Source organism: Ctenocephalides felis, unplaced genomic scaffold, assembly GCF_003426905.1.
Source record: "Ctenocephalides felis isolate EL2017-DRISC unplaced genomic scaffold, ASM342690v1 CF-g0.4_SCAFFOLD_01995, whole genome shotgun sequence".
NCBI lineage: Eukaryota > Metazoa > Arthropoda > Insecta > Siphonaptera > Pulicidae > Ctenocephalides > Ctenocephalides felis.
In genome coordinates this window covers 289-18112 of record NW_020538149.1, presented here as the reverse complement: position 1 = coordinate 18112, position 17824 = coordinate 289, and the positions used below count along the sequence as shown (strand labels likewise).

Genomic DNA, 17824 nt, shown 5'->3' with positions numbered 1-17824 from the left:
TATTATATTATTTGTATCTTTTTTGCAGAGATGTAAAATCCGGTAATGAAAATGAGACAGAAGTCTTTCGCAGTGGCAGGAACTTAACATGCGGGACACTAAAAGAATATAATAATATAGTTATTTGTAATAATAATTTTGTTAATGTATATGTTGTTTGTATGTTTGTGTTTATTGTAGGATACTCTAAACGATATACTCATCGATGAATTGGCACAATTAGAATGCGATTGAAGACTGAGGATGAAATTTTGCAGGAATTGTCTCTACTGGATAATACAACGTAATAAGTTAAAATAATATAAATACAATTATATTAGACTGAAAAAAAACTAGCGGGCCTTAGGCAAATTGCTGGAACCTCCCGTGTACCAAAAATTATTTTTTTAAAAAGATTAACATTTTTGGAAAAAAATTTACTCTGAAAAATTAGATTTTTGAGAAACTCTAAATTGTTGACAAAAGACTTTTTGAACAATGTGCATTTTGGAATATTTTGGAAATTCTGAACTTTTTTCAAAGCAATCATACTGCTTTAACTGCACAAAGACGAAATATCGAAGCGCGTAAGCGCCGCGTCTAACGCGTAAACATTGATGCGGAACCCATAGGAATGTAAACAAAATTTATACTTATTATTAAAATCTCTATAAAATATCTGATAATTGATATGCATATGTCTAATGATCATTTTTGACCCACAAATGGCATTTTTTACACTTTTTTTATTAGATCTCCGAAATTGCTAGACCTGCCTTTCCAAAATTTGAACAGTTCTTCATCTTGTTAATACATGTAAAATGTTTTTGAATTATTCAAATCGGACGCTCCGTTCTCTTAAAAAACTGAGTTACCGTTTTCGGCACTTTTTGCCCCGTATCTTTGGAACGGCTGGACCTGCCTTCGCCAAAAATAATCAGCACGTCTCCTTATCAATACGAATCGAATGTTTTTTGAATTATTCAAATCGGACGCTCCGTTCTCTTAAAAACTGAGTTACCGTTTTCGGCACTTTTTGCCCCGTATCTTCGAAACGGCTAGACCTGCCTTCGCCAAAAACTAATCAGCACGTCTCCTTTCCAATACGAATCGAATGTTTTTTGAATTATTCAAATTGCTTCACTTGACATTTTTTGGTCACACTTTTCTGAATTTGCATTAACTACCAAAAAAATTGTTTGACCATAAATATAATATTATACGTTTTTGAAAATAATATTAAATTCTTAAGTGCATTTTTAGATTTTCAAGTTTTTTAACAAAATTTTGCAAAAAAAATAACCCTATCCAATATAATGGCATCCGTGTTCCCGAAATCGTCGACGAAAATTTGTATCCGCACACACAAACACATACATACATTTTTTCTGAGGTTTGCCAAAATGTTCAGAAACCTCTGAAACGTAAATATATATAAAAAATTTTCATTTTCAAGTTAATAAATAAAATGTAAATTTTTATTTCAGAGTTCAAGATAGAGACTTCGATGACTTTTTTGAACATTTGGAAATAGATATGTCTGATTTAGTGACGTGTCCGTGCTGCTTAAAAAATGCAATAGGAAATGATTCTGAAGGATTGATTATATGCAAATGTGGACTACGGTAATATAATATATATATATATGTAAAGCTTATTCTATTACCTTTCAAATGATACCCCACATGCCATAAAAGATACAATATAAAATTTTTGAAGTAAAACTTCTTTAGACTCTATTATTCTATTATTTATTTACTTTAGGTTACGAAAAGGAAACATAAAAGACTTAGAATCTGAAATTTGGATGAATGTCAACATGCATTCAGCAAATTGCTCCCGCACACCACAATTTATATCAATGCCAAACGATGTTGCTGATGTGCTGATTATTGGCTGCCCGGATTGCAAATTTAGCAAAGTCGTTTATTAATAATTAATAATTGTAATAATAATGTATTTATTTAAAAATGCTGTGCTGTGATTGTAAAATAATTTTGTAAATATTGCATGTTTTTATATGTATTTTATGCATGTTTTTGTAAATTTGATTTTGTAATAAAGTATTTGAAATAAAAACTAGTGGTGTATGGCAACGTGCCTTGAGGTAAATTGCTGGAACTTCCCGTACCGTAATGAAATATTTGAGAAATTTTAATAACAAATACTGTAATTTCCATTATTTTTGCTATCTTGTTTGTTATATCTGAGCAAATCAAATGTAAATCATAAATCAATTCTACTGAACATTAACAATTGTCATTTCATTTCGAATTCAATTTAAAAAAAAATATAGTTGCCTAATTTTTTGCAGAAAATCGAAAAAATGCTCCCGTATAATCACAGTCTAAACGCATTTGCAAATAATTTTGTGCGACATTTTCACTTATACTGTGCTTAGCTTGGCGACATTTTCACATTTTTCAATAGTTTTCACAAAATTGGAAAAGTGCTCTAATACATAGACAGTCTAAACGCACTTGGGTAAACATTTGTACCAGAGTGGCGCTTAGACTGTGCTTAGCCTGGGTCGTTTTTTCAATTTTTAATCCAAAATTACAAAAATATTTTTTGAAAAAAAAAAATAGAAACAAAAATGTTTATTTCAAAAGCAATTATTTTGTTAAGACAAGCAGAAAGTTCTTTGTATCATTTAAATCGGACGCTTAGTTCTATCAAAAACTGCCATTTTTTTTTAACATTTAGCTTTGTATCTCCGAAACCGCTGGGCCTACCTTTGCCAAAAACTAATAACCACTTTTCCCCGTCATTACGAACTGAATGTTTTTTGGGTCATACAAATCGATTGATCCGTTCTCTCAAAAACTCGATTTGTATTTTCTGCACTTTTTGCTCCGTATCTCCGTAACGGCTGGACCTGCCTTTGCCAAAAACTAATCAGCACATCTCCCTATTAATAGAAATCGAATGTTTTTTAAACCATTCAAATCGGTTGATCCGTGCGCCCGAGAACGTCGCCAGAAAATTTTTTATCCGCACATATTCATTTTTTCTGAAGTATGCCTTAAAATGTTCAGAAACCTTCAAAACGTCGAGAAATGCAAAAATTTTCATTTTCGATTTTCGGCCCATTACTATAACTACCCTACGGGAAGTTAAAAATACAATAAACCTTAAATTTTCACCCTTTTCTACAAAAATATACAATTATATAATTTTCAATATTTTTTTTATTAAAATCACTATTCTCTCCAACAACTTTTGTCTTCTGTACAAATACATCAAGAAGAGTCTTAGCAAAAACGTTATAAAAAATAGCCAAAAATATTTAATTTAAAAAAAAAACACATTTAAATCGATGTATTTATAATAACCATTGCAGACTGATTTTCTGTTGAAAAAAATTGTTATTTATTTTTGTCTTTAACTTTAATCGTTAAGTACCAAAATAAAATAATTGATAAAATTTAGTTGCCTTCAAATTTTGGTTTTAATCTTATCGCTAAGCATAAAACACTATTGGAGCAAAAATATACAAGGCCAAAATATACATATATAATAAAAAAATTATATATATATATATATATATATATATATATATATATATATATAAATTAACAAAGTCTAATAATCGGGCATAACATCAATAAAAAACATGAATTTCTTTCAAAAATTTATTTTAAATCCATACGTTTCGGCTATAATCCTAGCCTTCATTCAGTGGAAACTAAAAATAAAATTAAAAACTAAAACAATTGAATTGGAGTGAAAGGAAAAAAATAAAATAGTAATTAGTACTTACAATTAGTTGATCTTAGTGTTAATTTGGAAAACTTTAGTAATCCATGGTATTCGGATATGGTAATGCACTACACTATGTATAATAAACATTAACTTGAAATTACACAATATTTTCACAAAATACTAATTTAAAAAATCAAAAATAGATAGTGTGTTGAAGATATAATGGAGAAAAGACTTTTTAAAAAAATATTTTTTCCAAGAATTGTTTTAGTTTTTAATTTTATTTTTAGTTTCCACTGAATGAAGGTTGGGATTATAGCCGAAACGTATGGATTTTACATAAATTTTTGAAAGAAATTCATGTTTTTTTATTGATGTTATGCCCGATTACTAGACTTTGTTAATACATATGTCAATATCAAATTCAGAATGATATATATATATATATATATATATATATATATATATAAATATTAGGTTGTCAAATATCTCCCTTCCGCCTTTTTGTATTATAAACCAATAGCAAAAAAGCGGAAGGGAGATATTTGACAACCTAATAATAATATATATGAATAATATAAATATATATATATATATATATATATATATAATGCAATATCATGACAATTTTTTTTTCTGGTGTTGTGTGGAATTTTCAAAAAACTTTTAAATATAGATTTATATAGAGTTGATAATCAAAACAAAAGCCTTAAAATATTATAGGCCTGTAATGAGGAACAAAGAATAATCCCAAAGTTGTAAATTTTATTCAAAATACTTTTGTTTGTTGTAGAATGTTGTAATTTTGATATTTCATACTTTAATATGTCTACTTCGACAACAAATATTAAAATCAATGAGTTTTTTGAGAAATTTTCGAGATTTTTGCATTTTTGTAAACAAAGTATAGGAAAAACTTCGTAAGGTGGCGGCAAGGATGTCGTAATATTTTAAAAATACTTTTGTTTGTTGTAGAATGTTGTAATTTTGATATTTCATACTTTAATATGTCTACTTTAACAACAAATATTAAAATCAATAAGTTTTTTAAGAAATTTTCGAGATTTTCGCATTTTTGTGAACAAAGTACAGGAAAAACTTCATAAGGTGGCGGCAAGAATGTTGTAATTGTTTAAAAATACTTTTTGTTTGTTGTAGAATGTTGTAATTTTGATATTTCATACTTTAATATGTCTACTTCGACAACAAATATTAAAATCAATGAGTTTTTTAAGAAATTTTCGAAATTTTTGCTTTTTTGTAAACAAAGTACAGGAAAAACTTCGTAAGGTGGCGGCAAAGATGTCGTAATTTTTTAAAAATACTTTTGTTTGTTGTAGAATGTTGTAATTTTGATATTTCATACTTTAATATGTCTACTTCGACAACAAATATTAAAATCAATGATTTTTTAAAAGAAATTTTCGAGATTTTTGCATTTGTTATGAAAAATATACTCGCACGCCGCAAGGTGTAGTAAAACTTATCACATGCCTATAATATTTTATTTAGCTTTCCCATATCAAGGCAAAGTTTTCTAAAAATCCAACAGTTTTTTAACAACTCAAAAACTTTTCAAATAAACAAAATAAAATCAACAAAATAACAAACACGTGATACTAAATTGTTGTAAAAACTCGAACTTTTGTTGAAATTATATTAAAGTGCTATCAATATAAATATATATATATAATAAATCTATATTACATTTACATCACTCGATATTAACTTCTTTACTCACTTTACACAATTTTTTAATATTCAGCCAAACCTTTCGTCTTGTCTCTAGTCTTTATCATCATCGTGGGTGGTTTTGTAAATTAATCAATTCATTAATAATAAAAAATTTGTTGCTATCGTCTCTCAACATCAAATCAATTCGTTACCTAAAGTTCGTCCCTTAGTAAGGTGTATCTGTTCTTCGAGGGTGCCAATTTCTTGAAAGTAGAATCCGGGGGCTGCGTAGCCTTTCTTTGGGCCCCACCGGCATTTGGGGAATTGTCGGGGGCTATCTCGTTCGTGTCGGGGCCGTAGTGGAACTCCCTGAAAAAAAAAGAGAAAAAAAATTGGGTAAATACTAAAATCAACAAGTTTTCTCAGAAACTTCCAAGATATTTGCATTTGTTATGCTACAAAGTGTAGTAAAACTTGTCACATGCCTATAATATTTTATTTAGCTTTCCCACATCAACACAAAGTTTGCATTAACTAAAGAATGAATTATACAACAAATTTTGAAATTAGGACTTGTAATGCTAATTTATCTGTTTGTTATAATTTTTTCATTAGCGAAAATCTTGAAAATTTCTGGGGAAATGTCATCGCTTTTAGTATTAACTTCTCGTAGGGTAAGTTATAGCAATGGGCCGAAAATCGAAAATGAAAATTTTTGCATTTCTCGACGTTTTAAAGGTTTCTGAACATTTTTAAGAGGCATACCTCAGAAAAAATGGATGTGAGTGTTTGTCTATTGATAGGGAGATATGCTGATTAGTTTTTGGCAAAGGCAGGTCCAGCCGTTACGGAGATACGGAGCAATGAGTGTAGAAAATACAAATCGAGTTTTTGAGAGAACGGATCAGCCGATTTTAATGATCTAAATAACATTCAATTTGTAATGATTGGGAGAAGAACTCTACTGACGAGCAAATTGAAAATATTGTAAGAAAAAGGAACTCTACTGACAAGCATAATAAAAATGTTAAAAAAAATGGACTCTACTGACGAGCAAATTAAAATACAAAGAGAAAGAAGGGACTCTACTGACGAGCAAATTAAAATATTAGGACAAAAGGGACTCTACTGACGAGCAAATGAAAATATTAGGACAAAAGGGACTCTACTGACGAGCAAATAAAAACACAAGGGAAAAAAGGTACTCTACTGACGAGCAAATGAAAATATTAGGACAAAAGGACACTACTGACGAGCAAATGAAAATATTGAGAGATAAATAATAATAATCACTTTGTTCTCAAGAATGCAAAACTCCCGAAAATTTCTTAAAAAAGTCATTGATTTTAATATTTGTTGTTGAAGTAGACATATTAAAGTATGAAATATCAAAATTACAACATTCTTCGACAAACAAAAGTATTTTTAAAAAATTACAACTTTACCAGTTTATCATATTATATAAGCTTTTCTTTTACTTTCTACCACAGACAACTTCTGGAACTTTTATTAAGGGGTGATTTTTGGAAATTTATATTAAACAAAATACTTTATCAATCATTTCAAAATTTTAGGAATATATTTATACATGTTTTAAGAATGCAAAGTGAAATTTTTGAAGAAAAAAATTAAATATTTTTTAAGTTATCGTCGATCTTCAACGACGCGAAAAAAAGGCCCTTCACTGCTGCAGTGATTTCGGCCTTCTACGTCGATGAAATTTAAAAAAAAATTAAAAAAAAAAAATCTCGTTAAACTAGATAATATTGTCTGTAAAATGAACTACGATAAAGAAAAAAAATCAAAAATGGACAAAACGACGGCGTTTTTTTTTTTTAAAAGTCGAATTTTACCCAAAATTTTGGTCGTTCTTGTGCTGCCAAAATTCGATTATTGATCTGATCAAATAATCGATAGTTCATTTTATGAAGAACTATATATAGAACATGTAAAAAAAAATTTGCTAGTGACCGGATCATTTGTTTTTGAGTAATCGCTGCAGCAAATTCGAAAAATAGTGTTTTGAGGAAAACGCGTTTAAATATAAAATGATCGTTATACTATATACTGTATATATACTCTTTAAATGGCTGTAACTCAAAAACTATTTAAGATATCGACTTAAAATTTTGGTATGTTATTTTTAAAGGTATAACCTATTGAAATATGGAAAAATTGAAAATTCGGTTTTTTGAAAATTTCACCCTAGATGTGCCACTGACTTTTGGGACTTTTTATTCATAATATATTATCTTTTATCCCTTACCTGTGCAGTTTTCCATTATAGAGATCCTGCAAAAACTGCTTCAATTTGCCAGGAATGTGCATGTCTTTAAAATCAGGGAATAAGTACATGTGCCTAAAACTATCGATGCAATCAACGGCAGATCACTCGGCCCTTTGCCCAGATGGTGCAGAGGATGGGCGAATTTCTTACCATCGGCTGTCAGGAAATTCACATTTTCTAAAAGAAAAAAAAAACATAAACATCTTGAAGAGGTTTAAAATAATCTTTTACATTTTGCTTACGTTTTTCGTCAAGCAATTCTGTATGCACGATATCATTGAATTGTTTGACACTTCTAAATCGTCGGGGGAATGGAAAAGGATTAAAAATGGAAGACCCTCCTCTGTCAATTCTTCGGCGTTCTCGAATGTGATCTCTCTGACCAAAGGCACACATTTATCTTGCACCTAAGATAAATAAAAATATTATATTCTCATGAAAACTTCGATAAAGTAAGTTTTTTTTCTTACCCAAACGTGCAGCTCATCCATGTTGGACAAAGATCCCAAATAAGTTTCATCATGTTCATTTGATCTGGACACGTCTGGCCTGAATACTATTATCGGTTTACCTAAAATGAGAATTAGGTAACTCATAATTAACCATTAATTGGCTAATTTAACTACAATTTTAATGAATATTTTTGCTGAGGTGTCTAAAAAAGTTTTACTTCAAAATGTTTGTAAAGTACCCTTTGGCATGTTGGGTATCGTTTAAAAGATCTCGACGAGTAGAAAACGATTTTCACAAAAAAAATGATTATATCGTAATAAAAAAGTTATATACATAACCATATTTTATAACAAAATGTAACAGTGTGTTTTGTATGTCCGCATTTTTTCGTCCACGTTTTCGGGCGCACGGATCAACCGATTTGAATGGTTCAAAAAACATTCGATCCCTATTGATAGGGAGATGTGCTGATTAGTTTTTAGCAAAGGCAGGTCCAGCCGTTACGGAAATACGGAGCAAAGGGTGCAGAAAATACAAATCGAGTTTTTGAGAGAACGGAGTATCGGATTTGAATGATCTAAAAAACTTTCTGCTTGTATTGACAAAACAATTGCTTTTGAGGATAAAAAATTATTACATTTTTTTTTATTTTCCATAAAATATTTTTGTAATTTTGGATTAAAAATTCAAAAAATTACCCAGGCTAAACACAGTCTAAGCGCCACTCTGGTACAAATGTTTACCCGAGTGCGTTTAGACTGTTTATGTACTGGAGCAATTTTTCAATTTTCCAATTTGGTGAAAACTATTGAAAAATGTGAAAATGCCGCCAAGCCAAGCACAGTATAAATGAAAATGTCGCACAGAATTATTTACAAATGCGTTTAGACTGTGACTGTACGGGAGCACTTTTTCAATTTTGTGCAAATTTTTAGGCAACTATTTTTTTTTTGAAATTGAATTCGAAATGAAATAAGAATTGTTAATGGTTCATTTGTTTTGCTCAGATATAACAAGATAGCAAAAATAATTAACCTTACAGTATTTGTTATTAACGTTTAAAATTTCTCGAATATTTCATAACGGTACGGGAAGTTCCAGCAATTTGCCTTAAGGCACGATGCCATACACCACTAGTTTTGTTTTAACTTATATAGCGAATGCTAAAGTGAACTATGTGATTTTGCTATAAAATATACACTTTTTACGAATTAGTAGCTGAGGTGTCTGAAGAAGTTTTACTTCAAAAATTTCATATATGGCATGTGGGGTATCATTTGAAAGGTCTTTTTTAATAGAATGCGAACAATAAAATCAGTTTTCAAAATTTCTAGAGCAATCGACGTTATATTAGAATTTATCGGTCTAATCATTTTTGAAAAATGTATTTGTATCGGTGTTATGTCTCAAATAATTCAACTATTATATAAACCCATATATATACATAAATATATGAATATGATATATATATATATATATATATATATATATGTTGAAAGTATTTAAATTTGATGTTGAAATGTATGATTAAGTTCTTGGAGGGCGTAACATTAAGTAAAAAATATAAATAAAGTAAAGATTTTTTAAAACATCTTTATTTTTTCATACGTTTCGACGTAAAATTCTACGTCATCGTCAGTGGTTCTACAATTTTGAAAAAAAGCAGAAAGTAACGTAAAAAACTAATTATACATAAGCAAAAATAAAAAGAAAGATTTAACTGAAGAGACAGATTAATTATATCTAAACCTTAAATTAAAAAAGAAATTACTGACATTTGGTGCTTGTTTCCAATTATTAATTTTTTACAAGCTGTATATATAATATGTGTAAATGATAATCTAAGAAATTCAAGTAAGTAATGTTTTATGCATTTTTTAATTTAAGGTTCAGATATAATTAGTCTGTATCTTTACTTCATGTTACGCCCTCAAAAAAATTAATCATGTATATATATATATATATATATATATATATATATATACATATACACTAAATGTATTCACATGCATTTAAACCAAAATAAATAATAAATTATACATAACTCGAGAAAAAATGAAAAAATTTATAAACTATTTTATGTATTTAATATTTTTTTATCTATAGTAACTTGACTTTATCAAAGTCATTTAAAGTTTAAGTAAATGACTTTATCAATTAGTTAAATGTGTATTAGTTATCTTTTCCATTTTTCTCAAGTAATAAAATGTAAAGCAAAAAGCAATTTGCAGTTACCTTCTTCGATGACAGCGTTATCTATAAATAGAGCATGCAAGAGCCAGTCATGAAAAAGAATGTTAATTTATCATTATTATTATTATTAACCATAATATTTAATATTAACCATCATATTTAATATTTACATAATTAGACGATTGTTCAATTGATCGAAATGTAATAATATAAATATAATGAGAAAATATTCACTTGTTAATTATTACATTATTAAGGTTTGTCCTAGGAGGGTGAAAATTTAGGGCTACATCATAAAATGAAAATTACTTTTTCAAAAAAAAAAAAAAACAGGTTTTTCAGAATTTCAGAAAATTGTTAATGGAAATAAACTTTGAACAATTTATAATAAATCAGCAAGCTCGAAATTTGTGTTAGGATGGTAAAAATTTGGGGTTGCAAAAGTGTTTGTTGTAATATTCTTGTTGGTGCATCAATTGAACAATCATGTTCCAAGTTTAATATAAGTCCTAACATGCTACTTGAAATTTTGAATAATATATATATATATATATATATATATATATATATGTTAAATTTTAATAATTTTTATGTTGAGCTATGTGAGATTCAGTCTTCAGGACAATCAATTAACTAAAAACTTGTATGAACTTATATCATTTTTATCGTTTCCGTACGTTTCGACACATTGTTTGTGTCATCTTCAGTGGACTCTAGTTTAAAAGCCCAGATTAAAACTATTAATTAAAACTAATTTATAAGAAAGTGGTATGGTGTAAAAACTTACATGTAATTGTAGTGATTCTAATTATTTTATAATAATAATTGTTCGCAAATGCACAATAAAAACAATTCTTGTCACTTTAAATTGGAACAATTATATAAATTTTCATAACAAATTAGTCGACATCAGAGCAAAGAGATTTAAATTATTAGCAAAAGTTTGTTTAGAAATAAATAAACCACATAAAATTAACAAGAGAGTTATATAACACAGTCAAAATATAAAAATGCCTTCTTTCTACTCATTTTATTTAAAATTTCAATATCCAAGTGTATATAACAATTTTTACTAGATTTTAGTAAATTTTATCTAGTTTTTAGTAATGTAAATAAAATATATTATCCGAGAGAAAAATTAAAAGTTATTTGAAAAAAAGTAAAAAAAATGTCCGAAAACGAATGGAAACAAGAAAAATGTTATAAGTTCATATAAGTTTTTAATTGATGTATTGCCCTGAAGACTGAATCTCATATATATATATATATATATATATATATATATATATATATATATATGTATATATATATATATATATATATAAATATGTACAACAAAACACCAAGTTTTAATTTAATACTTACACTTTTAAAAATGCAATTATTATTACCCATTACCCAAATTTGGAAAAATCATGCCAATTCAATTACAATTTCCTTATCTATTTATATTTATATATATATATATATATATATATATTTTATATATAAATATATATATTTTATATATAAATATATATATTTTATATATAAATATATATATTAGGTTGTCAAATATCTCCCTTCCGCTTTTTTGCTCTTGGTTTATAATACAAAAAGGCGGAAGGGAGATATTTGACAACCTAATATATATATATATATATATATATATATATATATATATATATTATATATATTTGTATTAATTACCAGGAGGATGCATATTTTTGCTGACATCTCCAAACCCGACATGAAACTGACAGTCCTCCTTCAAATTGGTTGCAACACGACGGAATGTGGAATATTCTGGCATGTCCCTTCTGTCAAAATAGCCCACAATGATACGCTAGAAATAAATATTAAAATATAAAAGATTGTAAGATTCAGAGACATGGACTCTAAGAAAAAATGACAAAAATGTCTGAGGAAAGAATATAAAGCAGACAGATAAGATACCAAATAATAAAAAAAGGCCAAAAAAAGAACTCTACTGTAAAGGAAAGAAAACTGGATTGAACCTATTATTAATCTTATAATTCAAAGTTTATATAAAAGTTTTTTATTTACCTTTTTGGTATCCAATGTTTCCAAATCTTTCAATGAATGGAATTCTCTAATCGGGTCCTCCAATTGTTTTTTGACAAACTCCAAAAATGCTTCTGATGTTCTTGCACCTAAATAATAAAAAATTGATATATTTTTATATATGTATATAAATATATATATATATATATATATATATATATAAATAATATTTCTATAGTTGTCAATTATCGAAATAATTTATAGTTTATAATTACATAAATAATTATTTAAACATATACAAGTTATCTAAATTTCTTAAAATTTTTAAACTTTTCATATTGGATGATTCTGATTAAATTATTCAGAGTCCTTTAAAAGGTTCTATATAAGGGTGGTCCTTAATATGGACATTTTCGAATTTCCTTGCTCCCAAGGGCTCAAATGGTTCCAAATTGATAAAAAAACAATTCTCTGAAAGTTTTAGCTCTTAATATTGTCTTTTAGATAGAGCGCAGTTACTAGTATTAAGATAATTAATATTAGTCATCATTTTAAATCATTTTCAAAGTTATTTGAGCATGAATTATAGAGTTAGTTTAATATAGTGATCCAAATGTATCAAAGATAGAATTTTTGGTAATGTAAATTATCTATAATTGTTTTAAAGAAATCTGTCCTTTTGTAACATGTATTAACTAATACAATTTTATGCTATCATTAAAATGATAACACATAGTAAATATTAAGTACAAAAATATTAACTTAATAGCATTTATTTGCTATTTTTGTTTGCTTTAATAATTTTAAACCATAATTTAAAGATTCATAATATGAATTAAAATCACACAGTATTAATTCATAGAAATATTTTGTATTCGTCATTGTAATTAGCATTCGTATATATTAGGTTGTCAAATATCTCCCTTCCGCTTTTTTGCTCTTGGTTTATAATACAAAAAGGCGGAAGGGAGATATTTGACAACCTAATATTTCAATTGTAGTTTTAAGTGAAGTCTGCCACTCCAAATACGTTTCTTCTAAACAATGTGTTCAAATTTAAATGAATATCTAAGAAATAAATTGAACCTTGAATCAATTCTATCAAAGATTTATATGGAAATAGCATGAAAAAAATTTCAAAAATTTTGCAGAGCGTCGAATTTTGACACAAATTTTCACTTTTAATTCATTTGTCGCTAAGTTATACCTAAAACATTTTTTTTACATTTTCTAAATTTTTTACATGCTATTTTCATACAAAACTTTGATTGAATTGCGCTCTATCTAAAAGACAATATTAAGAGCTAAAGCTTTCAGAGAATTATTTTTTATCAATTTGGAAGCATTTGAGCCCTTGGGAGCAAGGAAATTTGAAAATGTCCATATTAAGGACCACCCTATTCTATATATTAGGTTGTCAAATATCTCCCTTCCGCTTTTTTGCTATTGGTTTATAATACAAAAAGGCGGAAGGGAGATATTTGACAACCTATTATTTAAAAAACTCTATTTATTGCCTTAGATTTTAAATTAACATATTGATAGTGTTGAAGGTATTATGATATGTTTTACCTCTGTATTCTCTTTTAGTCGGCTGTCCATTCCTGATGACTTTCAGCGTTGGATATTTGGAGATGTGATACCTGGAAGCAACCGAATTCTCCTTGTCACAATCGACTTTACCTAATACTACTTTTCCCTGTTCAGGAAATGCTTCATTTATCTAAAAGAAATAAAAAATACATCAAGATCATTCAAATATCAAATAATCAACTTGGTCAAACACGCTAACCTTGTTCACAAGTTGTTTGTATTAAATAATGACTTAATTAATAAATAATTATTACAGTTTATAAATGACTACAATTATTATTACCTTATCAGCAGCTTCATCAAAAATAGGCTGCAATAAATTACTAAACCTACACCATTCGGCATAAAAATTAATGAACACCAACTCATTGGAAGCTGAAATAGGAAAAAAAGATAAATTATTTGTTAATAGTTATGACAATTACTAGTACCTAATATTTATATATATATACCCATCGCCTTTTAAATTTTCCAAAAAATATCAACACATGCTAAAAACTACTTTGAGAAAGTTGTGACATTTCTATCCTAAACTCCGAAGAGTAAATACATAGTTTCGACAACTTGTCAAGTTATCATGATTATTAGTGTGTTTTACCAATTGTGATGTTTGTGTTAAAAAATACATATCTTATCAATGTGCACATACTCATACCATGGATTAATAATGGTTTCATTGCATACAAATGTTTTATTATAGGAAATACAAAATTTATTAACTTGATTACCACTGAATGATGGCTAAGATGCTAGCCGAAACGTATGGATTTTAAATAAATAAATTTTTTAAAAAAAACTCATACTATTTTTATTGATGTTACGCCCGAATATTAAACTCAAATTAAACATATATATCAACATCAAATTCAAGACTATTCAAAAATATATATATATATTTTCTCTTGTTTATCTATCTGTTAAGTATAATTGTTATTGTTATAATTATATTACTTATATCTATAGTTCTTTTTCCAATTTCTGTCATTTTTCCCAGTTTATATTAATTTCTCAATGTTCATTCTGTAGATTCACTGATGATGACATAAAATCCTATGTCGAAACGTTTGGAAAAAATTAAAGATTAACTTCTAAATCTTTGCCTTTTATTTGACGTATGCCCTTGAAGAACTTACTCATATTTCTCACCATTAAAACTAACTTCTTCAACATATATATATATATATATATATATATATATATATATATATTTATGTATTACCAATAATTTAAAAATTTGATATTTAAAGTGAAAGCCTATAACTTTCACAAATCCAAAGTACAGTTACATTCCTCGATGTAATTCTTATAACATTTTAGTATATTTGAAAAAAGGGTTTGTAGTATATTACATATTTATAGAACACGATTTTGATAATAAAAATCGTATTAAAATATTATTTAATAAAACATTGTACAAATGTTTACAGTTGTGCAGATTTTATTTATATTATAGATTATAAAAAACGATTTTTGAAATGCTCTTTAAATAAAATATAAGATAGATTTGTATAAGATATAAATGTGTAATATTATAATATATATTTATCTAGTTTAGTTTTTTGTCAATACAAATTTTGTATTGCACATGTATTTTTAAATTATAAATTTCAGATTCCGCAAATTGTTTAAAAATACGTGCGTTATAACAAAAACAAATTGAACAAATACTTGTATTGTTAATTAATGTTATTACAATTGCACAATTGCAAAGTCCGAGATTGTTTATCAACAAATAGTGTTTTATCTTAAACGTCTGGCAATTATTTGTTCAATTGTTATTTAAATGGAATTAAAATTTTTCTTGATATATATATATATATATATATATATATATATATATATATATATGTTGATAAATCAAACTTGTTAACAGGCATTCAACCAGATATAAAAAAAACGAAACTAAGATATATTTCTTTAAATAACTTTAATAGATCCATACGTTTCGAGACCCAATTTTGACTCTTTTTCAGTGAAAACACAGAAACAGTAAATACGAAATACAAGAAATTATTGCTTCACAAACAAACAATCATGTCCACAAAAAAAAAACAAATATAATAAAATCGACCATCATATCATAAAGGATGGAATAAGAATAAGAATTTTGATATGAACAATTGAGCTCTATCAATAAATCGTTATTATGTTTTATCCTCTTTTTAACATCCCGTAAGCAAATTGTGAAAACGTTTAATATAAATTATATTCATTCACTGATATTTTTGTTATTCCTAACGTTTCACTACAAATTAACTAACCTAACCTTACGCAAAGAGAGGGCAACTAAAATTATCTAGAGAGTTTTGAAAAATGAGTGTTAAAATAAAGCAGCATATTCAGAAAATTGTAGAATAAGAAGTTAATACAACACAAGTTGCACATAGACATTACTTTCTCATGAACAAAACTTATCTAAAACTCAAGACAATGAAACGATTTAGATAATCGTTATATTTACACTCACATTTTACCCTGATTATACTTAACTATCGCTTTTATATTGTTAATTTTACTCTAACAAAGAACAACAAAATTTATCTGGTGGTTTTTGAAAATTGAGTGTTAGAATAAAGAAATTATGTGCAGAAAATTGTAGAATCTATTATGACCTAGCTTTACTTTTGCATCAAAACTTATCTAGAATTTGATACAACACATCGATTAACATAACTAACATAGTTATCGATTAAATTTTATTAAGGTGCATCTATTTAGTATTAAATTTATTGTAGAGAAAAACTAACTTAACCTTAAACAAGATGTTACTCACCCAATGTCATATCTATATTCGCTTGAGTGAGGGGCGTAGCCCCTTTACCTAATATTGAACTACATCCGAATTGAATCTGAAAAACCAACAAAATAATTACAAAACAATAATACATAAGATTAACAAAATCAATACAAGAAAAACATCCGACATTGTTTGAATTGACATTTGCAACAACAAAATTTTATACCAAATAACAGTAACTAGTTTTCTATTAACTATTTTACTACTGTTATTCGTGTATTTAATTATATTATTTCGACCGGCATTAATGTCAAAAACAAATATTGAATTCGTGGCAAATTTCATTTGGTGGACACTTACGAATATAAAATATGTTAAGTAGCACTTTATACACTTTATACTGATCAGCATTTTGACGTTAATTTAAAACGCTACCGCCGTCCTGTTATGATTGATTTAACATTTAAATTGTTTTAAATTAATTTTTATTTTAACATGAATTTGTTTTATGCCGAGAGACTTTTGACAACACTTGTTAGTTGAGACAGGTGTCGAATCGTGAAGTTGGCGCTGGCGGCGGTGCTGAAAATTTGACAGTTGACGCCATATTGTCATAATGTATGGCGCGAATTTCAAAATGAGAATTGAGATAATTCGTATATTTTGGGTATTGGTTGAGATTTACTGATAATAGAAAACAGATTATATTATTAGAATTAAATACAGTAAAATGCAAAGCTAAAACTTCATTAAACTTGAAGAAAAAATGCTTATGATAATACAATTAGCTTCAAATATGCAAAACATTCTGGGTTGGAATGAGCTTTCAAATTTAAATAATAGATTTTTAATTTTATAATTTATATATATATATATATATATATAAATAAGAAATTTGTAATTGAATTGGCATGATTTTTCCAAATTTGGGTAATTGCATTTTTAAAAGTGCAAGTATTAAATTAAAATTTGGCGCTTTGTTGTATATAATATATATATATATATATATATATATATATATATGAGATTCAGTCTTCAGGACAATACATCAATTAAAAACTTGTATGAACTTATAACATTTTTATTATTTCCATACGTTTCGACACATTGTTTTGTGTCATTTCAGTGGATTCTAGTTTAAAACAATACAGATTAAAACTATTAATTAAAACTAATTTATAAGAAAGTGATATGGTGTA

The 17824-nt window shown here is 27.1% G+C and overlaps 2 protein-coding genes across 2 annotated transcripts; one reads left to right on the top strand and one right to left on the bottom strand.

The window, feature by feature from the left end:
- The first annotated feature begins 224 nt into the window (after window positions 1–224).
- Window positions 225–1951, top strand: LOC113380276. Its single transcript, XM_026619628.1, has 3 exons — window positions 225–283; window positions 1467–1604; window positions 1744–1951. The coding sequence occupies exons 1-3, from the start codon at window positions 225–227 to the stop codon at window positions 1910–1912; spliced, it is 366 nt and encodes a 121-aa protein (XP_026475413.1). The 3' UTR covers window positions 1913–1951.
- Window positions 1952–5391: 3440 nt separating this feature from the next.
- LOC113380275 (endoplasmic reticulum resident protein 44-like) lies at window positions 5392–17127 on the bottom strand. The gene is given in 12 exon segments (XM_026619627.1): window positions 5392–5727; window positions 7625–7733; window positions 7736–7822; window positions 7888–7944; window positions 7947–8052; window positions 8116–8216; window positions 11981–12116; window positions 12338–12444; window positions 13868–14018; window positions 14172–14263; window positions 16662–16737; window positions 16986–17127. Coding segments are annotated over 12 exon segments (1230 nt in total). The 5' UTR covers window positions 17037–17127; the 3' UTR covers window positions 5392–5570.
- Between the last annotated feature and the right edge of the window lie 697 nt (window positions 17128–17824).

What these genes read in the sequence shown, in the direction of transcription:
- LOC113380276 (XM_026619628.1), top strand. Translation starts at nt 225, where the DNA reads ATGCGATTGAAGACTGAGGATGAAATTTTGCAGGAATTGTCTCTACTG. An exon ending in TCTCTACTGGATAATACAAC is followed by an intron (nt 284 to 1,466) that starts GTAATAAGTTAA and finishes TTTTTATTTCAG; the next exon opens with AGTTCAAGATAGAGACTTCG. An exon ending in ATATGCAAATGTGGACTACG is followed by an intron (nt 1,605 to 1,743) that starts GTAATATAATAT and finishes TATTTACTTTAG; the next exon opens with GTTACGAAAAGGAAACATAA.